General features: G+C 44.3%; 1 protein-coding gene across 1 annotated transcript in view; it reads right to left on the reverse strand.

The window, feature by feature from the left end:
- LOC147465017 (transcription termination factor MTERF9, chloroplastic-like) overlaps positions 1–19557 on the reverse strand; it is a 38349-nt gene extending 18792 nt beyond the window's left edge. Inside the window, exons 1-2 of the mRNA XM_086517455.1 lie at positions 19472–19557; positions 17938–18085 (exon numbers count right to left, since the gene is read on the reverse strand). Of these exons, the coding sequence (XP_086373581.1) occupies positions 17938–18085; positions 19472–19557 (234 nt within the window). The remainder of the gene's footprint in view (positions 1–17937; positions 18086–19471) is intronic.
- Between the last annotated feature and the right edge of the window lie 6562 nt (positions 19558–26119).

Here is a 26119-nt window from a genome sequence, read left to right on the forward strand (position 1 = left end):
GCGGCCAAGAAGCAAAGTGTAGTCTAGGAGCGTGAGCGTGAGCGTGAGCGTGAGCGTGAGCGTGAGCGTGAGCGTGAGCGTGAGCGTGAGCGTGAGCGTGAGCGTGAGCGTGAGCGTGAGCGTGAGCGTGAGCACGCTTGGCGGCCGAAGCAAGAAAGGAGGCGGCCGAAGAGAGACGAGCGGCCTTGGAGGCAGAGCGTGAGGCGCAAAGAGACCAACGCATGCAAGAGTTGGTCCGACATGTTCTCACCTCGAAACCCGAGCCAGCCAAAGAGGTTGGTGGTTCATCAAGTGGCGCAAGCCGAGATTCGGACTCCAACAACCCCGTCAAGAGAAGTTGACTTTCGGTAAGTATGACGGTAAGATGGATGCTAGTGTTGTTCATTCTTGGTTGCATCAAGCAAAATGGTAGGCCAGTCATGTCCTTTTCTAACCGTGTTTTGCAGCTCGGCACTCAATTACGCAAATCGGATGATGAGCGCAAAGAGGTTCTTCTTTTTGGGTTGGACGAATATATCAAGTTTGATGTAAGAAGTCTTCAACCCCGCGGATCTCAACAAGGCAATAGCAATTGCTCTCTCCCAAGAGACAAAGCACAACAAGGGAAAGCCTAAGGAGAACAAGTCGTCTCAAAGTACCTCCCAGACTTCTCAGAACCCTCAGAATGGTAAGAACGGTAAGAACGGTAACTCTTCTAGCCAATCTTCCTCTACTTCTTCGGAAAAGAACTCAAACAATGAATCTAAGGGTAAAGCTAAAACACCTGCTAAACCTAAGCTCATCCCTCATGGAAAAAAGCCGCAAAAGGAATTGTAACAGGATACATAACGGCAGAAGAACAAGTCACTTATGCTAAGGAAGGTTGTTGTTATCAATGTCACGTCAAGGGTCACATTAAAGCGGCTTGTCCGAAGACAGCAGCCCCACCTAAAGAACCTAAGGCACCCACAACAACCACAAGCACTTTAATGAACCAAGCTGAATGTTCTCATGTCTCTGACACACACATTGATGATTCTCTCATGAAGTGTTATGGTCATGTAAAGGGTGAGCGTTTTGTCATATGTTTAATCCAGGCAGTATGCATGATGTGATTAGTGCCTCTTGTAGAGAGAGCCCGCCTAGAGGTTAGTCAGACATCTCCTCTTGAGGTGTCTAGCTTCACTCCCGGTATGGACTCTCTCATCACGCAAGAGTGCCTTGATGTGTTGTTTACAGTTCAACAAGTTGCTTTCCGTAGAAAATTTGTCGTGTCTCCTCTCTCAGGATGTGATATGCTTTTGGGCATTAGATGGTTTCATGAGCACAACCCTCTCATTGATTGGGAGGACAACACTCTTCACAGTAAATGCCAAGAATGACTCTCCCATGATCATTCGTGCTGAGGAGGGTCTGCATTCTTTGCCTCTCATTTCTCATGTGGGTAAAGCATGAATTACGACGAGGAGCACAAGCGGCATTCATCTATGCTACTCCAGTTACCCAGAGCATTCAGGCTCCAGACAAGTATTCAGCTTTGTTTACCAAGTTTAAGCATCTCTTTTTGCAGGATGATCTGCCACCCCGTCTCCCACCCGAGCGGCCGGAGGACCATCGCATCGAGCTTACGGAGGGGGAACAGCCTGTCCATAAGGCTCCCTACCGTTCGAACAAGACACAGGAAGAAGAGTTAGAGCGGCAACTCACGGAGTTGGTGGGCTAGAGGATTCATACGTCCTAGTGTAAGTCCTTTTGCTGATCCCATTTTGTTTGTCCGCAAGAAGGATGGTTCGTCTCGTTTGTGTGTTGATTACAGAGCATTGAACAAGATGATCGTCAAGAACAAGTTTCTGATGCCTCGCATTGAGTATATGTATATCCTTGATAGACTCAATGGGGCAAAGGTCTTTAGCAAGGTCGATTTCAAGAGTGGATACCATCAGGTAAGGGTATTCAAAGGCAATATCTTCAAGACCGCTTTTCTCACAGAGCGAGGGCAATGGAAGTATGTGGTTATGCCTTTTGGATTGACATGTGGCGTGGGTACATTTAACCGTCTCATGGTAGGCCGTTTTGGCGATATGGTTGGTGTATGTGTGTTCATCTTTCTTGATGGTATTCTCATTTTTCCTGCATCGTGGGAACAACATGAAAGGGATGTAGAAAGGGTATTGACCCGTTTGGATGAGTGTCAATTGTACATTGCAGCTAAGAAATCTAAGTTCTTTCTCACTGAAGTTACTTATCTGGGTTATATCATTTCTACAGAAGGCGTCAAGCTAGACCCCGCGAAGGTGGAACAAGTACGTAACTGGGATTTGCCCAAGACTGCATATGATGTGCGTTCTTTTCTTGGTTTATGTCAAGCATATAGTTCGCACATAGAGAATTTTTCACGCATTGCCGTACCTATGACTGATGTTTTGAAAGGGGTAAAGACTCGCCGTCAGCGCGTGGATTTACCCGAGGCAGCCATTGAGGCTTTCCCAGTTCTCAAGGTTGTGGTGACAGAAGCCTCGTGTCTCATCCTTGCCTCTTGGGATGACCCCTTTGAGGTGTGGACGGATGCGAGCAATGTCGCCATAGGCACTGTGCTTCAACAGCATGGTCGTCGAGTAGCTTTCCTTAGTCGGAAGCTCAATAGTGCATAAAAGAACTATTCAGTTTATGATTAAGTACTCCAAAGACACGAGATTGGCGAAACACCTGAATAATTACCCGATTGATACGATTTACTCGAGATGGCGGGTGGCCATTGCTTCTCCTCTCAGGTAGGGAGGAAAGCCGAAAGGACAAACGAGTTTTAAAAAAAAGCAGAAACCGTACTCACAGAACAAGATGGACAAGAACTCTTGAAACGACGATGAACCAACGTACCACCAGAAGATAAACTTGAGAGTTACAGAGCAAAAGCCGAGTACAGAAGAAAAGAAAAGATGAACGCAGAATTGGTACCACATTGCGTGGGGCCCAACCCGAACCGACCCGAATCAGATGAACGAAAGTACAAAACTTTGCCGCACTTGGGGCAAAGTTAAAGATCAGGAAGCCCTCATTTTCTTTGATGAGGAGCCAAGGCCAACTTCTTTTCACATGAATTGGCAACTCGACTTGGCATTACGCCCGACAGGCTGAGGCCACACGCGGAGGCAGTTCTACCGACACGCAGACAAGATGTTGCCATTACACCAATCATTGGCAAACTTCGTTTGCAATGTCAGGGGTGTTTAGGACACAAGGACATATCATGCCTTAGGAAGGGTGTGATGTCCTCCAAGAAATCCCTTGTACCAGAAGAACATCGCCGTGGTTGACTATCGGGCTAAGAAAGCGACTTTGACAAATGAAGGGCAAAGAGATTGTACTTGAAGAAATTCAGTTTCTTTACTCGATTTTTTTCTTGAGAGTGATGAGTGCGCACCAATGTGTGCAAGTGATAGAGCACGAGGAGATGTGCAAGGCTTGAGCTTTGGAGAGGAGGCGCTGGTGTGCTGAGATGAGGCGTGAGAGATCGAAGTAGGAGAGAGAGAGAGAGTGCACGTTTTCGTAAGGGGAATAGTTGAGAGTATGAGTTTGGCTCTCATTCCCTTTATTAAAGTATAGGACCATTTTTAAGTTAGTGGCCAAGTTCACAAAGGTTAGTAACCTTTTAAAAATATACACAAAAGGGGTCATTTGGGCCTTTAACCCAACAATCTCCCACTTAAAGGCATAAATGGCGCCTTTAAGCTACGTGACTCCCACCATCTGTATGCATAGCTGATGTTGTGCTTTGGGTAAGCACTTAGTGAGGATGTATGGACCTTAACCGATGTAATAAGGCCATCCTCAAGCACTTCTCGAATGAAGTGATACTACACATCAATATGCTTTGTGCGTGCATGAAACATGGCACTCTTTGCCAGACATATGGCACTCTGGCTATCACAACCGAGCATAGGTGCCTTGTCAGGCAAACCAAAACCACTGCATAGACGTGCTAACCAAATGGCTTCTTTGGAAGCCTCATTGGCTGAAATATATTCAGCCTCTGTAGTAGACAATGCAACGATCTTTTGCAATCTAGAACACCATGAAACAGCACCTCTTGCAAGAGTAAACACATAACCACTTGTGGATTTCCGTGTATCCACATCACCAGCCATGTCAGAGTCACAAAATCCCTTCAACTCCAATGCTCCTTTACCATAGTAGAGGCATTTGTTTTTAGTCCCTCTCAAGTACCTCATAATGGACTTCACTGCATCCCAATGCAACCTGCCTGGATTAGCCATAAACCGGCTCACAACTCCCACTGCATGGGCTATGTCAGGCCTAGTAGCAACCATAGCATACATAAGTGAACCACAAGCTGAAGCGTAAGGCACACTTTGCATGTCATTGGCTTCTTCCTTTGACTTGGGGCAATCATTCTTGGAGATTTTGACATATGGCTGTAATGGCACGCCAAGAGGCTTTGCTTCACCCATGTTAAATCTGTCCAGCACCTTTTCAATGTACTTTTCTTGCGACAAATACAATATGCGTTGGTCCCTTTGCCTTCTAACCCTCACTCCAAGTATATGTTCAGTTGCCCCAAGGTCTTTCATTGAAAATGCAGATTTCAACTGCTCTTTAAGAGTATCAACAGTGCTACTTTTCTTTGCACCTATTAACATATCATCCACATAGAGCACAAGAATGATAGGGCTGCCATCCTCATCACGTTTGATATGCAAACAATGGTCTGCATGGCTTCTTTTGTAACCATGTTTGCGCATGAACTGGTCAAACTTCTTGTACCATTGTCTACATGATTGTTTCAGCCCATACAAGCTTCTATTGAGCATACATACCAAATGTTCCTTGCCAGGAATAACAAAACCCTCGGGTTGCTTCATGTAAAGCTCTTCCTCCACATCACCATGCAAGAAAGCGATATGTACATCCATTTGGTCCAATTCCAAATCAAGGGCAGCCACTATGGCAAACAATACACGCAAAGTGGTCATCTTCACTACAAGAGAGAACACTTCCTGAAAGTCTATGCCCTTGGTTTGAACATATCCCTTTGCAACCAACCTTGCCTAATACTTGGCTTTTGCATCAACTGTCTTGATTTTATACACCCATTTGTTAGGAATAGCCTTCCTTCCTTTGGGCAATTCCACCAAATCCCAAGTATGATTAGCATGCAAAGCTTTAATCTCTTTCTGCATAGCAAGCTCCCACTTGTCGTTGTGCTCACATGTCTTTGCCTCTTTATACGTAAGAGGCTCCCCCTCGTCTGTCAACATAATGTAATGCAAAGAGGGATCATATCTACTCACAGGCCGTCTTAGACGAGTAGACCGCCTCACCCAATGATCCACATTATCCGGTAATGGGTCTACATCAGGTAGCATGATAAAATCATCAACAATGGGCTGTTGTACATCATTTTCAGCATTGTTTCGTGGTTGCAAATGCCCTTCAGGAGCCTCAATTTGCTGCCCAACATCATCTGACTCAAACACCACTGGATCATCTATATTTTCAGCCATATGTGGTGCATCCTAAGGGTCAAGAATAGGCCTAACAGGTGGCTGGTCATGCTGAAATTTGACCCTTTTATGGTCATGCTTTGAGGCACAATTGTTTTGAAGCAGCGTTGCCTCATTAAAAACAACATCCCGGCTGCATACAACCCTTTTAAGCTGAGGTAACCAAATCCAGTAACCCATTTCGAATTCTTCACCATATCCCATGAAGAGGCCTTTAATGGACTTGGCATCTAGTTTGCTTCTCAACTCAGGTCTAATATGCACAAAAGCTTCGCACCAAAAATGCGTAAGTGATCACATGAAGCAGGCTTGCCAGACCAAACCTCTTCAGGGATGTCACCTTTCAAAGACATGTGAGGGGATCGATTGCATATATGCACTGCAGTTTTCAAAGCTTCTCCCCAAAATCCATGAGAGAGATTAGCTGTGGACAGTATGCATCTCACCCTCTCACAAAGTTTCCTATTGAATCTTTAAGCCACACCATTAGAAGAGGGACTGTATGGCACAGTAAGCTCCCTCTTAATGCCCAAATTTTCACAAAATTTGTTAAATTCAGCACTTGTGAACTCTCCCCCATTGTCCGTACGCAAGCATTTCAGCTTTCTACCTGTTTGGGTGGTCAGAAATGCATGAAATTTCTTAAACGCAGCAAAGGCTTCATCCTTAGATTTAAGGAAATAAACCCAAATTTTCCTAGAATGATCATCAACAAAGGAGACAAAGTAGCATGCACCTCCCATAGACTTAGTAAGCATGCTACATACATCAGAATGTACAAGATCAAGCACACAAGATTTACGAGAGACACCAGAGTAATAAGAACGCTCTACTTGCTTGTCATATTGACACTCATTACAAAAGTAAAGCTTTGTGCCTTTAGCATCAAGCTTGTTCAAAGTACAAAGCTTAGAAAGGCCCTTTTGGCTCATATGGCCAAGCCTCTTGTGCCATAACTCCATGTGAGAGTTAATTTCAACCAACACAATAAACTTGCCCAACATGGCCTTTCCATGCATACAGTAAAGTGTCCCTTTCTTTGTGCCCTTTACAATCAGCCTTGAGCCTTTAGTCATTTTCCATGATCCTCTCTCAAACAAGATGTTGTAACCATGCATATACATCTGACCAACAGAAAGTAGACTCTTCTTGATTCCTGGCACATATCTAACATCATGCAAGACAAGCTCATTTGTGCCATCTATGGAGAGATACACAGTGCCAATACCCTCAATGGAACATGCATGATTGTTTCCAAGGTATACATGGCCATGCTTGCCTGCATCAAAAGTAGAGAAACACTCCTTGATAGGAGTCACATGAAATGAAGCACCGGAATCAACTATCCAAGTTTGGGATAATGCATCATTCACAGTCAACAAAGTAACAATAAGATCACTCTTGGTGATCTGCATGTCCTGTGAATGAACATTAAGAGAGGCATCAAGGTCATAAGCATCATCATCTGACAAAGTGGCACACAAGATGTCCTCTACATCTGACAGCTCCTCAATCACAACACTAGAAGCCACATTGGCCTTCTGTAAGGTGCAACGGAATGAATGTTGTATTTTCTCAAGATTAGTGATCTTTGTTGCTCAAGGTTCCTTTTAGTTCTTAGGGAAAGAGAGAGCTTTCCGTCTTATGGAGAGTGCTATGATCACGAACAAAGTGAGTGGATATTGTGCGTGCAAGTGAATGAGACTGAGAGAAGGAGAGAGAAGAGATACGACACCCGAGAGGTTGTAAAACCCTCCTCCGAAGGCCCCACTCTTGTCGGCGAGAGTGGTCTACTTTGATTGCACAAAGGTGTACAATGCGAATGCAATGGACTGATGCATTGGGACTTTGCTGATGACGACGGACGACTTGGTGGCTGAAATCTGTGGACTTTTATCTGCTGATTTTCATGGACTGTTTCGGGGCTGAAATTATCTGTTTATGACTGTCTTCAAGGGCTGAAAATGATGGGTCTGACGGGGGTCAAGCTGAGGCCAAAAACACTGACTGTGGTACCTGTTTTAGCTGCGTTTTCTGTTGATGATGGAGGCTGAAAAACGCTGGTTACTGCAGGTCTATGCAATGCTGAAATTCGCTGGAAAGGGCTGAGGTTGGCTGGCGTTTTTGCTATGAAAAACGCTGCTGAGGGTGTAGCGTTTTTGCAATGAAAAACACTGGGCTGAAGGGTTGCTATGGGGCGATCATGCAAGGGGAGAATGCTAGGATCTGATGTGGCCGCGGTAACTGCAAGAGAACACACCGGGCTCATGTCTGTATCCAAAACGCTAGGGCTCTGATGGTGTAGGCGAGGTGGGAACTCCAAAACGCCAAGTGATGGAGGTACTGCTGAGAAGTTTCCTGTTGAGCGGGAAACTCCTGTTGCCTCTTCTGCCAGAAAGTGCTAACTTGGGTTTGCTTATATATTAACTTAGCAAAATTGCCCTACCTACTTTTGTTGGAAAGTCACTTAAAATTAATAAGTGAAAATAACCATAAATAGGAAAATAGGCTAAATGCACTGGAAAATTCTCCTAACTAATGCTAATGGATTCTGATGGGAATTCCAATGATCATGCTGTGTGCAACCGGAGGATATGCATCTATGCTAAGTGACTGGGCATGCACGGTCTACGAATAGACTCACAAAAGTGCCAGATCACTGCTAATCTAGACTTGACTGAACTGACGGGAACCCTGCTATGGTGTAGCTTGTCCACCGACACATAGGGTTGGAAGGTGTCACGTGACATCCCCTTTTTTTCAAAGTGAGGTACTGGTACCGAACTGTATGGCATCGAGGGAGATCGCCAACAGCATCCGGAATCCTGGAAGGGACTCTTCACTGGCCCACTCTCCTGTGTGGGTCGAGCGGTACTTGAACTTCATAAAGGTCTGCAACGCTTGCTTCTTTGGGCCGCGCCGAAAGCGACACAAAATCTTGTGAATCTCCTTTCTTGTGTCAACTTCGTATAGAGTCCTGCTTCTTTCGTCTTCAAGAATCTCCATGGCTGAAAATTCCTGAAACCATCTCCAACACAAAACCATGAACATACCCATTCCATGCAAAGTGAAGGAAAAAAATCTTGTCTTCGCTAAAGACTGTGTATGCAATGTAGATGAACATAGAGACAGAGTGACAACCCGTTCATCAAACACATGCAAACAATGCGCTAGATGTTTGATCGAAATCAATTAACTGTGGCAAATCACAATGGAAATGCCCATGTTTGGTACGCATACTATCATGTGCGCGTTCGGAAACTGTGTCATGCCAAGGAAGAGTGAAACTGGCCTGTTCAATCCAAAAAGGGCGGTAGACTTTACTTCAAACCTTGATTTAGCTTTCACCCATTATTAGTCGTCTATTCTACCTGCACTTTCAAGACACAACAAAGGGGAAAGGGATACAGGCTGCTAGATTGCACCTGTATGAGAAGACCGACACCAGATTGGCCCCTAACTTAGGCGCCCCTTTCGGCATTTCTTTATTGATTAAAAGAGGGAATAAACGTTGCGGTTCCCTACAAGCTGCCCCGCACAAGCTTGGCTGAATTTCAACTATTCCGGCCCGATTTCGGCAACATAACTGTACTAGGACCCTTCACAGTCAGTATTCGCATTGAATGACTTTCCCGACGCATACGGGCACTTTGCAAAACCTGGCGAGAATCTGCAGCACGCTGAATTCTCTGTTTGCAGCCCCGAAAATGCGCCAGATCACCTGTACAACGGTCCCCTCGCATCCCCGAACCTCTTGGGGGTATTAGGGACCGTTTAGGGCCAAAACCCTGAACCTGCAAAAATACACAGCAGGCTGTAATTTACTGTTTCGGGCTCCATTTCGCGTGCCGGTCGCATCCGTAGCAAGTCCTCGAGCTCCCGCACCTGTAGGGCTACTTGCCCTTTGAATTGGACGAGATTTCTGGCGTGAAACCTCTCCGAATTCACCTGTACCTGCGGGGGATTAGCCGCTAGCTAATCCAGTACCTATGCAAGAGGCTCTTGCCTCGGAAATCGTGCATGAACCCACACAACTGTACATTGGTCAAATGAAAAGCCCACTAGAGGGGCATAACATACTGCTCTCATGCTCATCACCTGAATGCGAAGTATCCATGCCGCTTCGGGTGACGACCATGCACTAGGATCTTTGGTTCTTAAGTTCACGAGGAACTTGGTTCTTGAGGGTCTTGAGGTTTTTGAGGTTCTTGAGGATCTTGAGGTTCTTGAGGGTTTCTTTCGCTTGCAAATCGAGTTGGAGAAGGATCTTCTCTTCACCCGAGTTCTACCCTTTTCTGCGGGCGCACCCCTTGGCGGCCTTGCGCTCACACCAAGGTTGCTTTTTCCCACCTCACGTCGATTGGCCGGCCGCTTAGTGCACGGTCCGCTCTCAATGAGTGAAAAGAGACACAAGGAGAGGCTGGACAAACCCTTCTTTCTTGGGATTCCTGTCACTCTTCAACAAAACACGATTAGGAATCGCCACGCCCAAGTAAACTTGGGTTCATGCGATCGCAACAAGCAAAAAAAAAAATCTTGTGGTTCTTTCCTTGAATAATGCAGAACACTTCCAAAGCTCTGATACCAATGTAAGGTGCAGCGGAATGAATGTTGTATTTTCTCAAGATTAGTGATCTTTATTGCTCAAGGTTCCTTTTAGTTCTTAGGGAAAGAGAGAGCTTTCCGTCTTATGGAGAGTGCTATGATCACGAACAAAGTGAGTGGATATTGTGCGTGCAAGTGAATGAGACTGAGAGAAGGAGAGAGAAGAGATACGAAACCCGAGAGGTTGTAAAACCCTCCTTCGAAGGCCCCACTCTCGTCGGCGAGAGTGGTCTACTTTGATTGCACAAAGGTGTACAATGCGAATGCAATGGACTGATGCAATGGGACTTTGCCGATGACGACGACGGTAATGACGACGACGACTTGGTGGTTGAAATCTGTGGACTTTTATCTGCTGATTTTCATGGACTGTTTCGGGGCTGAAATTATCTGTTTATGGCTGCCTTCAAGGGCTGAAAATGATGGGTCTGACGGGGGTCAAGCTGAGGCCAAAAACACTGACTGTGGTACATGTTTTAGCTGCGTTTTCTGTTGATGATGGAGGCTGAAAAACGCTGGTTACTGCAGGTCTATGCAATGCTGAAATTTGTTGGAAAGGGCTGAGGTTGGCTGGCGTTTTTGCTATGAAAAACGCTGCTGAGGGTGTAGCGTTTTTGCAATGAAAAACGCTGGGCTGAAGGGTTGCTGTGGGGCGATCATGCAAGGGGAGAATGCGGGGAACTGATGTGGCCGCGGTAACTGCAAGAGAACACACCGAGCTCATGTCTGTATCCAAAACGCTAGGGCTCTGATGGTGTAGGCGAGGTGGGAACTCCAAAACGCCAAGTGATGGAGGTACTGCTGAGAAGTTGCCTGTTGAGCGGGAAACTCCTGCTGCCTCTTCTGCCAGAAAGTGCTAACTTGGGTTTGCTTATATATTAACTTAGCAAAATTGCCCTACCTACTTTTGTTGGAAAGTCACTTAAAATTAATAAGTGAAAATAACCATAAATAGGAAAATAGACTAAATGCACTGAAAAATTCCCCTAACTGATGCCAATGGATTCTGATGGGAATTCCGATGATCATGCTCTGTGCAACCGGAGGATATGCATCTATGCTAAGTGATTGGGCATGCAGAGTCTACGAATAGACTCACAAAAGTGCCAGATCACTGCTAATCTAGACTTGACTGAACTGACGAGAACCCTGCTATGGTGTAGCTTGTCCACGGACACATAGGGTTGGGATGTGTCACGTGACACCTTCGCTTTGTCCTTTGAGCTGTCCTGTGCATCTGTCTTGACTTCCTTCTTCTCTTTCTTTTTGTCTCCGCCATTCTTTTTCCGTTCTAACTCGGCTTTGTAGTACCTGCAATCGGGTTTCTTGTGACCTTTCCTCCCACACTGATAGCAAGTCACATCACCCTTGCCTTTGCTGGCATTTCCCCTTTCCTTGCTCTTACTCTTACTCCTTTGTGCATAGACATCTTCTTCTCTGTCCTGCCTCTAACCATGTTGACAGAGCTACCTCCCTCTCCACTTGCTTTCCTCCTGATTTCCTCATTCAAGATAGAACCCCTAACACCATCAAAGGTCAAATTGGGGTTATTCGACAATGAAACCACCAATGTTTCCCATGAATCAGGTAAGGTCATAAGCAAGAAGATAGTTTTCAGCTTATCATCAAAAGGAGGCAAACCTGAATCCTGCCAACCAAGTGCATTTGATGCGAAAACTTGTTGGCATGCAGGTAGATGAGTCCAAGAGCGCTACAGAGCACTTGTCGTTGTTTACAGGTACTTTGTCGCAATTTGTGAGACCTTTCAAATCAATGACTGTCTCATCGGTCATGGCCATTTTGATGTTTGTAACTGCCTTCTTGTTCATGCTAACCCATGCTTCATCCGACATATTCTGTGGCTTTACCTGTTCAAGTGCCCCTTCACAATCCTTAAGAAATAGGATTCCCTGGATCCCGTCTTTCCAAAAGTCGAAACCTGTTCCATCCAACCTCCTAATCTCGAAGAGATTCTTCACATCCGAAGAAGATGAGGCCATAGATGCACGAATAAGAGGGCTAATACGCTGAATTTTTTGGGCAAAATGCACCAAAACCGGAGTATAACCTCAAAAGTATGCACTACAGCTCCAAATGGTCACAGGAGCAATTTGGGACAAAATGGGTCAATTTAGGCACAAAAAATTTCTGCGCAGGAAATTTCGGCGAGTATGAGCAAAAGCCCCAATTTGTAGTATCAAATTGCAAATGGTCATACATAGCCAAAAACTTGTCAAATGTGCATAAATTGCATCAATTTGCACTTTCCTCAATGTAGATGCATCAAATATACACTTGCAAAAACCTGCGTAAATCTGAAATTTGCTGAAAACACCTATTTTGGGACCTGTTTTTCAGCAATTTCTTTGTTTTCGGGTAGCGGGGACCTAGTAAAGATGTTCTCTCACCTTAATACATGATTTGCAAAACCTGTATTTTCCTGTCATAACCTGTAATTTGCTGATTTTGACCTAATTTGAGCCTGTTTTAGGTCAATTTGACTAGCCAGGAGCCCTCTAGTGTCCAGGGACAAGTCCTTCGGCGATAAAATTGCAAAACCTCGCGTGAAAGTTGACCTCCTTGGCTGAAAATCAGCGTTTACAGGTTTGGAAGCAAACCCTAAATTTGCTCTGATACCAGTTGATGAGTGCGCAGCAATGTGTGCAAGTGATAGAGCACGAGGAGATGTCCAAGGCTTGAGCTTTGGAGAGGAGGCGCTGGTGTGCTGTGATGAGGCGTGAGAGGTCGAAGTAGGAGAGAGAGAGAGAGAGAGAGAGACTGCACGTTTTCGTAAGAGGAATAGTTGAGAGTATGAGTTTGGCTCTCATTCCCTTTATTAAAGTATAGGACCATTTTTAAGTTAGTGGCCAAGTTCAATGTGAACTTGGCCAAAGGTTAGCAACCTTTAAAAAATATACACAAAAGGGGTCATTTGGGCAACAGCGAGAACTGAATAATAATTGAAGGTCGAATATGTTTGACCTCGAACACAAACAACAAGATTTTCTAAAATAGAGGCTGATTTTTTCTATGAAGGCGTAAAAAGCGAGTTACCTCCTTTACGTCGTGAAGATCACATGATTGATTCATGGTAGTACACCACTGAACCAGCCACCTTACAGAGTTAGCCAAGGCCAAGATAAAGAAACAATGAACCAGAACAGATTTCCACATTACGAGGATCGACGATATACTAGACAGACTTCAAAATTCTACTTGCCGAATTGATATAAGAGTGATTATCATCAGATCTGTATTGCTCCTGGAGACGTCTATACGAGACAGCTTTCAGGATGACTTTTTGAATTTTCAAAAAATACCGATCATTTGTGGGTTTTCCAGACATTAAGGAAGCATAAATTGCTTATAAATGTCAAAAAAAAGCAACTTTTCTTGCCTGAGATACATTTCTTGGGACACATCGTCTCAACAGAAAGGGTACCGATGGATTCGCCCAAAAGTGACACTATCCGCGATTGGCCCGACTTGAAGAATGTTCATGAAGTTAGAAGCTTTTTGGACTCTTACTACCGGAGATTCATTCGTAAGTTTGCAGAGCTAGCTTCCCCTTTGCACATTTTGACTTGGAAAGGAGTCCCTTTCTCGTGGGGACCGACAGAGGTGACTGCCTTTCATACACTTAAGGAAAAACTGACTACTGGACCAGTGTTGGCTTTGCCAAACTTGCAAACGTCATTCGACATATAATGTGATGCTTGTGGTCGTAGTCTGGGAGCACTCTTAATGCAAGAAGGCCATGTGATTGCCTATGAAAACCGATTGTTTTCAAGGCCAGAATTGACAGCACAGATTTATGAGAGAGAGCTATTGGCAGTGATCCATGCTCTTACTCAGTGGTGACATTACCTACTCGAAGCCGATTCACTGTCTTTACTGATCATCAAAGTTTATGCTACTTCTTGTCACAGAAGCAGCTTTCGAAAAAGCAGAAGCGGTGGGTCTTGTCACAGTTTTACTTCCAGATTGTCCATGTACAGGGACTGAAAAACTTGGTGGCAGGTGCATTGTCTCGAAAGCCCTTAGTCTTGGCTTCTTTCCACGCGATTCATCATAGAAGCTTCGAGGATATGGTTGATCAATTCACCACCAATACTGATTTTTCCGATGTATTCACTCAAATAAAATGGGGAGGTAGTAGCAAGATATTCCATACGGGATGGCTACTTGATGAAGAAAACGATGTTGTGCGTCACACAGCCATTGAGGAAAAAGGTTTTGACTGAGTGTCATTGTCCAACTTTTACGGGTCACCGTGGCATCGACACCATTTTGAAAGGTGTGGAGCGTTATTTCTTTTGGCCGAGCTCAAGAAGGATGTGGACGACTTTGTTCGCAGTTGTTTACTTTAAGAAATTTTGGATTCTTCTGTATAGTTTCCCAAAGCATAGATGTTGTCAAATTGCTGTAGGGACTGCAATTGTAAGGTGCAACGGAATGAATGTTTGAACGTTGCTCAAGATGAGTGCTCCGAACTGTGCTCAAGGGTTCCTTTTACTTACGAAAGGGAGAGCCTTCTGTTCCTTTAGTGAGAGAGTGCAATGGACACAAACAAAGTGAATGGGCACAATGAATGGAAGTGCATGAGACTAAGAGATAGAGAAGAGAATACGATACCAGAGACATTGTAAAACCCTCCTCCGAAGGCCCCACTCTCTATGGCGAGAGCGGTCTACTTATGATTGCACAAATCTCTACAATGCTTGGACTTGCCGACGATGTCGACCACGATGAGGATGACAACGAGACGGGCTGAAATCTGAAAACGCTAAGGACTGAAATCTGCAAATCTTTATCTACTGAATTCTGACTCTATGTCGGTGACGACGGCGATGCAACGACAACGCGCTGAAAATGCAAATGCTGAAATCTGCTTTTTCCGGGCTGAATCTGTAAACCTTGCGGAATTTGACCGTGCGGCGAGGAACTACTGCGAGAAGGTGAGATTTGCAAGGTTTGGGGGTTCTACTGTAAATGCTAGCTGCTGAAAACTGAAAACGCTGATGCTTGTGTTGGTTCCGTCGCGGTAGATCTGCAAAACGCTGAAATGCTTGGCAGATGCAAAAACGCTAGGGCTGAAAATGGTCTGGCTGTGGATAATCTACTAACGTTGGGAGTCTTCTGCTTCTTGCTATTGCCAGGCTGTTGCTAATGCAAAAACGCTGGCTGATCTGGTCCAAAAACGCCAGCCTTCTGCTGTGATGCAAAAACGCTAGGGCTCTTGAAGTTGCCTGTTGAGAGTGTGCTCCTGCTGCCTCTTCTGCCAGAAAGTGCTAGCGATAGGTTTGCTTATATACAAACTTAGCAAAATTGCCCTATCTACTTTCCAATAAAATTCGCTTAAAAATAATAAGTGAAAAATGTCAAAAATAGGGAAAATAGGCCTATGCACTGTAAAAATGCTACTACTGGGATCTGGCTGGAATCTGATGGTCATGCTGTGCAACCAAAGGATATGCATCTAATCAAAGTGTCTGGACATGCACGGTCTGCGAACAAACTCACAAAGTGCCAGATCACTTCCTACTTTAGACTGACTTGACTGAACTGAACCCTGATCACGCTGTAGCTTGTCCACGGACACATAGGGTTGGATGTGTCGCGTGACAGCAATGCTTTCTTGCGATCTTTCACCCCGGAAAAGGTGAAAAATTTGACTGTCGTGCCGCCATCTTTGAAATCTTTGGGTTGGTTAGGCGCATATCCCGGGTATGGAAAATAAGGGTATCCATATGGGCTCCAACCATTGTAGCCTGGTGGTGGTGGCGGTGGCGGTGGCGGTGGCGGTGGTGGAAGTGGAGGCAATGGCGGTGGCAAAGACGGTTGCACTGGATCAGAGTCAGATGGCTACACCATATTCCTGAAAACTACCCCGATCGGAACAGATGGCTGAGAAGGTTGCCGATTGGTAGCTCTCGTACTTTCTGATGCCGGAGGAGGAGGTATCACCTAGGGCATCAAACCGCACAATCTCCCAGCTCAGAAATCTAATTGCTACAGGAATTGACACAACAGGTTTCTCTAACCGTAATGCCAATTGCCCACCGAAGTCTAATAGCAAGTGTGTACAAACCATTTATGCAAGAGGGTTCCAAAATTGAAAACCCTAATCTAACGGATTTGTCTAGGCATGCGAGTCCTCTGAAAAGACTAACAAAATTGCCGATACTTAATCCCCTGGGCTCTAAAACACTACTATGTAGAGGATTGACTCTGAAAGTCGATGTAGCATGTCCACGTGACATAGAGCTATGTGCACCTGACATCTTCATGCACTTCGAGCATATTCACATCTATGTCCCCATCGAGACCGTGAATTCAATGAATCGTTTAGCCATCACATCCAAATTTACCAATCTTTAGCAGATTTCAACATGCACTAAATTCTATCAATCATTTGTATTACCCCTACCCATGACTAGAGCAAAATGATGCAGTCATTGCACCTCTAATACTCAAACAAACACACATTTTCAAGAGTAAATCAATCATTCAGTCGCTAGCATGTAGAGAAGTTTCCAAGCAAGATATTGCCAGGCCATAAAATTTATGGATGTCACGAAGTTATGATCGGGCAACCCTACCTGCTGATAAGAGGAGAGAGATAGCCGGCACACGTAGATGGCGAAGCACTTACATACGAACCTCCCGGAAATGCACCACATAGCGTCACGTTTTCCACAACGAATTGCGGCTTGCTGGCCAAGCAGCTTTCTCACCCAGACATTGCGGGTAGTCGACTTTTGGATCCTATTGCTTTTAGACGTGCGAGTTTTACCTCTTGCGCCCTTGTTTTTAGCAAGTTTGCTTTCGGGTCTCAGTGCCTTTAAATATGAGCCTTGTGAGCGCACTCCGGCATATCAATGCATGGTTGCACAATTGCAGATTGGACTTCCCCGTAGTTGTACTCTGTGACGTATTAATATAAATTTTATAGACATGGGTCCAAAAGAAATCCCCAAAAGCGACTTTTAAACTCACACTTGCTTTTACAAACTCTAAAACCATCAAATCAATTGCCTATAAAAAAAGGATGCACAAAAGCACATAGAGTCAATGCTTTCATACAGGCATTGAAAAGCAAGCCGAACGTCCACATGCCACATCAACACGTCCATATGTGTGCTCTATGATTCATCACCACATTTCCTGCCGCATTTTACGCTGGCTTCAGGCTCCAATCCAATTCACCTCTAACTTTTCTCTTCTGGTCCAATGGGACACGCCGCATCATCACTTTGTGACAGAAACATGCAATAGGAACGTTGAAGAAGGCAACTACTAATATGGAAGACAAGTCCTTCTTTCCCATAGCCAACAAAACTTGCACAATATTATAGAGCATAGCCCAAAAGCAACATACCCTAAATATCTTGAAAGCAACTCAATGACTATATGAGAGTATTTAGAGCTAAAGATAACAAGACCAACCAGTCCAAAATTTTAAGAGAACCTCTGCCTCAATATCTCAAAGCAAGAAACTAATCACAACCAAGAATTTAAGAGAGCCTCTATCTCACTGTCTCAAAGCAAAGAAGTAATCACAATGCTGTAAAAGTGCAGCTAGGCAGCACGTAGCCTCTCTCTCTCTCTCTCTCTCTCTCTCTCTCTCTCTCTCTCTCTCTCTCTCTCTCTCTCTCTCTCTCTCTCTCTCTCTCTCTCTCTCTCTCTCTCTCTCTCTCTCTCATGCCACACAATTGAAGCGTTTCTCAAGAAATTCGCAGTGTGCAATCAACATTTAAAGGGGCATGTAGGGGAATGTAGCTTTACAAATCAAGGCCTTACACAGGATTATGATTGTGTGAGAATTTACCTGAGGAAGGAGAAAGGTTTCCTTCTTAGACCATGAGGTCTTGACGGAGCGAGAGGCGGCAACAATCCGAAGCCCTGGAGCATGCCCATAGTAGGCCTGCATCGCGGTGTCAGCAGCAACTAGCGCACCAGCCAGTTTACCTGCAACTCTGCCCGTGTAAGATGACCTCCAACATGCTCAGAACCTCGGACAAAGCCGCTCTCATTGCTGTAGATTTATTGGGCATTGACGTGGATAAATCGACATGGAGAAATTAAAATTAAATCAATATTAGGACTTGAAGAAAACTTAGGCTGGGTTCAAACATTGGCATGAAAAGATTGGGTTGGGGAAAAACATTTCTTCTCCGGACCCACTGAAAGTTGGGCAAGCCCCCCCCCCCCCCCCCCCGAAGACTGAAGCTGCCGCCACCTTTTTAGCACAAAACGCGGGCAGCCCGACTTGAACCCATTCACACAGGTTGGCAGCCAGTGAGCTTCGCCGCTCAACCAGTCCCAATTGGTTGTTGGCTCTGCATGCCTTTTAGTAGACTTTTGTGCCGCCATTCTGTGTGAACCAACGAGCCGGAGGAGGCAAAAACACCAGACATTGCCGGCGGGCTCGTCTGAACCCGCCCTAATGACAGGCATGTGTGGTATGGTCTATTGATTCTCGACTTTTCCCAACACAACTAATCTAATCAAAGATCAAGCCAATACACAAGAGGCTAACCCCCACCATAAACCAACTCAAGTCATGCAAAATAAGAAATCGTTACCACATAATGGACCTCCTCACTCACCCTAAATGAAAATACAATAGCCAAGAATATCCCCCCAAACATTTTGCTCCCACCTTGGTCATCTCCTGATCCCTCTTGCCGTCGCTTGTGTGGACGGGTCTCCGACATACTGCATCCCTCCCCCATCGAGCGACCCTCCGCGGTGCATCCCTAAGCTATAGTTTCCATCTCCTTCAACATGCCCCTACTGCTATACCGAGCACGAGCACAAGCGGGTCTACAAGACATCCCCAACATCACTATACACAAGCGAGAGAGAGAGAGAGAGAGAGAGAGAGAGAGAGAGAGAGAGAGAGAGAGAGAGAGAGACTCGAGCTCACTCGAGGTGCGTACCTAACGCCACACAACGTGCCCATAGCCCTTGGCACTGCTCGCTTTTTCATCTATCATCTTTTGTGTGTGTCTGTGTGTGTGCGAGAGAGAGAGAGAGGGAGGGAGAGAGAGAGGGAGCCGTGACAGTTGTCAAAGTGCAATTTTCCTCTCATGCAAACTACAGTTCACCTTTCAACCTTCCTGTTCTTCCATCCTTCAAAACCTTTCTCCATGAATCTAGGCAAGATTCTCACCAAGGATGTTTTTAAAAAAATATGTATCGCCTACTAGATTGGCTTGAGTAAAAATAATACCATCAACAAGGAGATTCCCATGCATAATGGCTTGATTGAAAATAAATTCCATCAATAAGGAGATCCCCCCCCCCCCCCCTGAGCGTCAAAAGAACCTTGAGCTGCATGTCTGCTTTCGCAAACTCACCCTGCGCTACCTTCCTCCTCATGCACCCCCACCGTGCTCAGTTTTGGCTCTGCAGACTGTGCACCTCGCCTCGCGCAACATGGCATACCCCACTTCATGTGCCTACAGTCAGAGAGAGAGAGAGAGAGAGAGAGAGAGAGAGAGAGAGAGAGAGAGAGAGATAGTTCTATTATCGTCCTCGGAGGTCAAATATGACCTATGGGACCAAATGAACATGTCATGTGGTGTGAGTGGAGGTCATAAGTGACTCTCGATGCTCAAAAATGGCTGAAATGAGCATCGCAATAAAGAGTCCACATCGTGGTTGGGAGAGGAAGGTATGTATGGAGAGCTCATGGCTGAATATATGGGGAAAAGAGGACCTAATGTGGTCAAAAGCTGAGTACTCAAGTAGTGTGTGGTACTCACTCTCTCGCACTTGACTAGGGCATAAGGTGCAAAGTCGATGAGACTCCTCGCCAGTGCCCCAATGTCCTGTCTCGCAACGTAGAGAATGGGAGCTAAGACGAATGGAGGCAATGGTGCAGATCCCACTCAACGGGATGGGATCAAGGATGTAGGGATGGGTTCGGTTACTTCGTTCAGAGAAAGAAGAGAGATTTGTAGTTTGGGGCAACATGTGTGGTGTAATGGCTGAAGCGAGAACCTCCGGATTTCTCCCAAGCCGTGATACATTGGCGTTGTAAGAATGCCTCATTAACTTCGGAGTCGATCGACGCATCCTTAACCAAGTGACATGCATCCCATCTTCCAAACCATTTCTTGATGTCAAGCATCCACCCCGAAATTAGTATTTTGCTATTGCATGTTTTTTGGACCTTTTGACTTGCTTCACATGCGATTCTAGGAAGTCGATGCAAAGGGCTACATTGTGTCTTAAGCATGTACTCCACAACCCTTTGCATGCCCAAGACCTCAATGGGAAGCGATCGGGACTCAAGAAGTAAGAGCATGTAGGGTGTTTGTGTCTTGACTTGGAGAAAGTTGGTGAGAAAATGCTTTTGGACATTCTCAAACTCTTTCCAAGTAGACTTCCCAATGCTTCCACCCCACACCTCCACTCCATAAAGAAGCACCGATGTCACCAATGTGTCAAGAGGTAACTTTTTGAGAGCCTAACACTTGATCTCTCCAACATTGCACATGTTCTCAAATGCATAATTCCGGCTTCCAAGCGACGCATTGCACAATCCTTCCATTTATGATTGGATGGAACCTCAAGGCCAAGGTACTTGAAGTGATCTACCACTTCAAGCTGCTCATTTTTGTATACAATGCATGGATTTTCGTCATTGAGGGTCTTTACAAGCATAACCTTGGTTTTGGATCCATTCACGATCAGCCCGCTATGTAGGCAAAGCGTTCCAAGACACTCATAAGCTTTTGGGCATCTTCTAAGGTATGTGCCACGAGCACTACATCATCGGCATAAAGCAAAAGCATGATCATCGCATTTCCGATCTTAACCTCTTCTATGCCTTCTTACTGCATAAAATCAAGAACCATGCATTCCAAATCATCAATGAGTAGCCCAAAGAGGGTTGGGGAAAGTGGGCATCCTTGTTTGACACCAATGGTGCTTGCAAAAAATTCTGAAATTCTATCTCCCATATGTAATTGACCTATCACTTTTCGGTAGATGCGAAAGACTGCATGCATAAAGTCTCTCAGCACTTGAAGGCTTTGCATACGTCTCCAAAAATTTCCTCGCGGTACCATGTCAAAAGCTTTCTTGAAATCCACAAAGCAATAATACAACTTTTTTCCTTTCAACCGAGACACTTCCATAAGAACTCGAAGAGTGACAAGGTGATCAATAGTGCTATGATGCTTTCAAAAACGTGCTTGGCCAAGCGCATGTTTGCCATTCTTTTCAGCCCATTCACTTATCTTCATCTCCATGATACATCCAAATAACTTTGCCATCAAAGAACCAACATCTCCTCCTTTGTGCAAAGGTTTGATCCAATTTGCACTCCAATCATGAAGCATGCCATGCTGAAGTGCAAGGTTAAACATATCGCATATCCAATATCATGTTTTCTTGCTTGGCCATTTAATCATTTCAGCCTTGACACCTTGAAGGTCCCTTGCCTTGCGAGTAGCAAGTTTCTCAAGTGCGCGGCATACATCTTCAATGGTAAAGAAGGGAGACATAAACTGAAGGGAGCTACAACACTCCATCTTATCAACATTGGGTTGCTCATAGAGGTTCTTGCAATGCATATACATATCCTCGAGCGTCAAGTCACCAAAGCTTTCAACGTGCATGCCTTTTAGATTTTGCCAAAACTTTTCATATGCATGTGCTTTCTCTTGCGCTGAAAGAAGTTGTTTTTTGACTTCCCACCTTCGCCTCTTCTTTTGAACAAGTGCTTTGTATGTGTGTGAACATTCCAAAGTAAACTTCCTTGTCTTTGCTTGCATTTAATCTTAGCAAGTGTTTTTGGGCTTGACTACATTCCATGTTAAACCATTTCTTCTTGGTGCTACCCTTCTTAGACCTTTTGCAAGACGTGTTTCACCGAAAAGCATTCCTTCGCACAAGAGCAAATTACTTCTTTGAAAACTTTCCACTTGCATTCTAATGTTGGGCTCTCTTGATGCTCTATCATGCTTAACATTTAGTCCACTATATCAACATATATAAGTGCTCGTTTGAAGTCTAGACGTAAGTACAAATGATTCACATCATGCTTGGGCCGTTTACCACACTTGAGGTCAATACATAACATCCTATGATCCTTGGAGGCTACATGCTCGAGTTGTTTACCACACTTGAGGTCAATACATAACATCCTATGATCCGATTCCGGTTTTTATTCACCAAGTGTAAAGCTTTGTATGCATTCTAGAGTGGCTTCCGAGAACAACATATAGTCAATCACGCTATCACCATTGTGCTTTCTACATGTAAAGTCATTGGTGCCTTGCCATAGACATACACCATTTGCAATGAGCATTCCGGTACTATTGCACATATGTAGAAGTGACTTTCCATAGTGATCCAATTCTTTCGCATCATTAGAACTTCGATTATACATGTATGAGTCGTCCATTCTTCTTGAGACATGTGGCATGTCAACTTGTTGTGTGTCGTGTTGTAACGTATTTGTGCGAGCATTCATGTCTCAAAAAACAATGACTTCACCTTGATCCTTGTAATGAAAAATGTCTTCCTCTAGTTCAACAAAGGACTGATCTCTATCCATATCCAAGCGAGCATAAAAGTTGGAGTCATAGTGAGGAATGTAGCAACCAGCCACAAACATGAATTGACCATTTGGTGGGCTGATTTTCAGTCATAAGTAGCGTTTATACTTATCTTCTTTGACAATGGAAACATCTTTCAAACCCTTTTTGGTCATACATGCTATGCCCCCTTGGCCTCTTCGTTGCTTTGCATTTTTGTCCCACATCAAAGAATGCACATCGTATTTGTCAAATCCAAGAATTTGTTGCGCATCATGCTCCAATGTTTCGACAAGAAGGATCACATCGGAGTCACTAGTAAGCTCATTAATGCCAATTCCCTCATTCCATGGATACCCGTTACAATTCCAAAAGCTTATTCCCACACCGCCCATCCTGTTCCCATACCTGCCGCACGCGCACACACACACAGCCCTCGTTAGTGCTGCCCCAAAATAGAAAGAGAGAGAAGAGAAGCGGGTCTATATCCCTCCCTTAATTGAGTAAAAAGACAGAATCTCTCCAAGCATCTTTGATTCTTGATTTTTTTGTTGTGGTAGAGACATATGGCTCCCATTCTATTTTATTCAAGGAAAAATTACCAAAATACCCCTCTAATTTGTGAAAATTCCCAAAAAATCCCTCAAATTTCAAAAATTTCCAAAGTACCCTATATCTATTTTGGTTGGCTTGTTCAAGATTTTCTAATCTTTATTCCTTTTTGACAATTGAGATATGTGTTTGAGTGCTTAGCATGTACCTCACAAAAAAGGCAATTATGTCTAAAAATAATGAAGCGATTCATCTCCAAAGCCTACATAACCAACTCGAATTCTAGTTTAGCATCTTGTATGATAGACAATCAGTCTTCTTATGAAAAGCTACAAATTTTTTTATTTTTGGAGAAATTTACTCTCACAACTATGGGTGCTTTGGGAATTTTGGAAAATTTGAAGGGCATTTTGGGAATTTGTGACAAAATACTGCGGCCATTTTGGGATTTTTGAAATTTGTAGGGTATTTTTGAAATTTTCATGGGTATTTTGTTAACTTTCCTTTATTTAATTACTTCTTGAGATTCTCTGTGAGATTCCCTTTGTCTTTTCTCAAGTGACAATGATTCACTACCCTTACAAAGGGATAATACCGATTCGAACCCCCACCTCAACAAGATTCACCTTACGAACTACTCACGTAACCTCTGCAGCGAGCAAGTCATCTTGCTCCCTTGGGCCAATTACTAAAATAATAATAATGAAAGTATGTCTTCACTTGTGGTTCATATATCTGTCGTTCTGCCTTTGCACGCACCTGTCTGCTCTGCCTGCTGCATCGCCCTGCCCACACTTGCTTGCTTCGCTTGCTGCATCGCCTGACACCCGCCATACGGCTTCAAGTTTCCCCTCTCAACGCATCTTGCTTTGATTCCCTTTTTATATATATATCTTCCAGATGGTACCCCCTACTTCATCAAAGGGCAAAATTTACAATTGTCCTTCCAATGAACAAGGCGTCTGGAGATAGGCATTGGCAATACCTTTCACTCCAATTGGGGGGGGGTGGTGGTGGGAAGGAAACGATGAAAAGAAGAGACTATAGATTAAGAGAAAAAAAATAAAACATATCTTTCAAAATTTGAAGGGTGCTCCGTTTTACACAAAATGAAACTCCCTTAGCATACACCGTCCCTTTCTGTCAAAAGACAATGCCAAGAAAGAGAAATAATTACACCCGTCCACATCAAAATACCAAAAATAGGTGAAGAGGCACGGAGGCATGCTAAGTTAAGGGGGGACGAGGGAGAGTAAGTTTAAATAAGTGCCTACAATGATATGGAATTTTTTTGTGTTTTAATATAAATTTGTATTATCTATTTTTAAAAAGTGGCTCCTATTGGCTGGCCTAAATTAAAATACATTAATTGAAATATGCCTTCAAGATTCTCCCTGCCCTCATCGCCTAACCCTCACTCTTGCCCGTGTCGCAAAAACCTTCTCCCGTCTGCATGCTGCCCTTCCCTACCTCTCTGACGCATCCCTGCAAGCTGCAAATTTGCCTTCCTTGCGAGCTTGCACCTTTAGAAGCTTCCCCCACCTTGCACCTTCAAAGTAGTCCCCCCACATCCTCTCCACTATGCCTGTGCCGAGGAAGGACGAGAGAGAGAGAGAGAGAGAGAGAGAGAGAGAGAGAGAGAGAGAGAGAGAGAGAGAGAGAGAGAGAGAGAGTGCGATATATATATATATATCCCTAATTGGGAGGCATGGCATTGAGGTGGCATGCCTCCCCCTTCTCACTCTTCTACCTCTGAATCTCCTCATGCATCTTCTTGTCATTTCCACTCATGGGCCATTTTTTTATTTTCTTCGAGCCGCTACCTCCTACTCACAAATGGGTTATATATTACAAAGGATCCCACTTAAATAATAAGATAAAAGATGCACAATTGCACATCAGCATTTTGAATCAAAATAAAATAAAAAGAAGTAAAATAAAAAGACATTAAAAATTAAAACAAAAGAATATATAATGCCTTCATATTATAAGAAACTAGTATGTGACCTGTGCATTGCCGCGGCTAATTATAAAAGCATGGCCTCTGCTCTTGTGAGTCATGAATGATCCTCCTCTCCAAATTGGAGAAGTTTCAAATATGTTTTCTTAATGCTCCCACTAATGTGATGCTTCTAAAGATAGGAGGACCAAATGGCAAAGGAGGAGATATTATAAATCATTAAAAGAAGGATGGATGGCCCACCAAGAAAGGTGATATGGACCATTGGATGCAATTATTTTCACCATATGGAAACTATTGCCAAAGCCTGTGTAAATCCCCCCCCCCCTCCCGCCAACACACACACACACACACACACACACACACACACACACACTTTCCTACTCTCTCTTACACACATTAGGATTTGAGTTCAAGAGTTGCCATGTGCAAACACCTTATAGACTCCTTCTTTTTGGGTTGGGGTCACTTCTCATTGAGGTTGGCCATGGAGAGACTTGTGGAGTACATGGTACAGCTACATCAAAGCTCGCCACTTGGAGTTTCTAAAATTCCATGGAAGGGAAGTAACAAAGTCCAAAAGATTCTTAGAAGCGGAATATTGAACTCATGATGGATGCAAGATGTGCCTACATGGTTTGGAATATGGGATGCAACACATTTTCTTCATTACACATCGCTAGACCCTATAGTGATTGAGACTTTCTCACAATGCCAATGTATCGCGGGATTGGGAAAAGCTAGAGGCTCGCACTTTTTGCATTGCATCACACCCCAATTATACCATACCCCAATTACAAAAGCATGCTCTTTGATGAGAGAGAGAAAACTGTTTGTACAATTACAGACTTGAATAAGTTCCTTCATCCGAAATCCATAACATAGCAACAATTCGGCTTAGCTTCCACTTCCTTTAATGTGAGATGCGAAATTGGGGCTTTTGG

Source organism: Adiantum capillus-veneris, chromosome 1, assembly GCF_014529385.1.
Source record: "Adiantum capillus-veneris isolate H3 chromosome 1, ASM1452938v2, whole genome shotgun sequence".
Lineage (NCBI taxonomy): Eukaryota > Viridiplantae > Streptophyta > Polypodiopsida > Polypodiales > Pteridaceae > Adiantum > Adiantum capillus-veneris.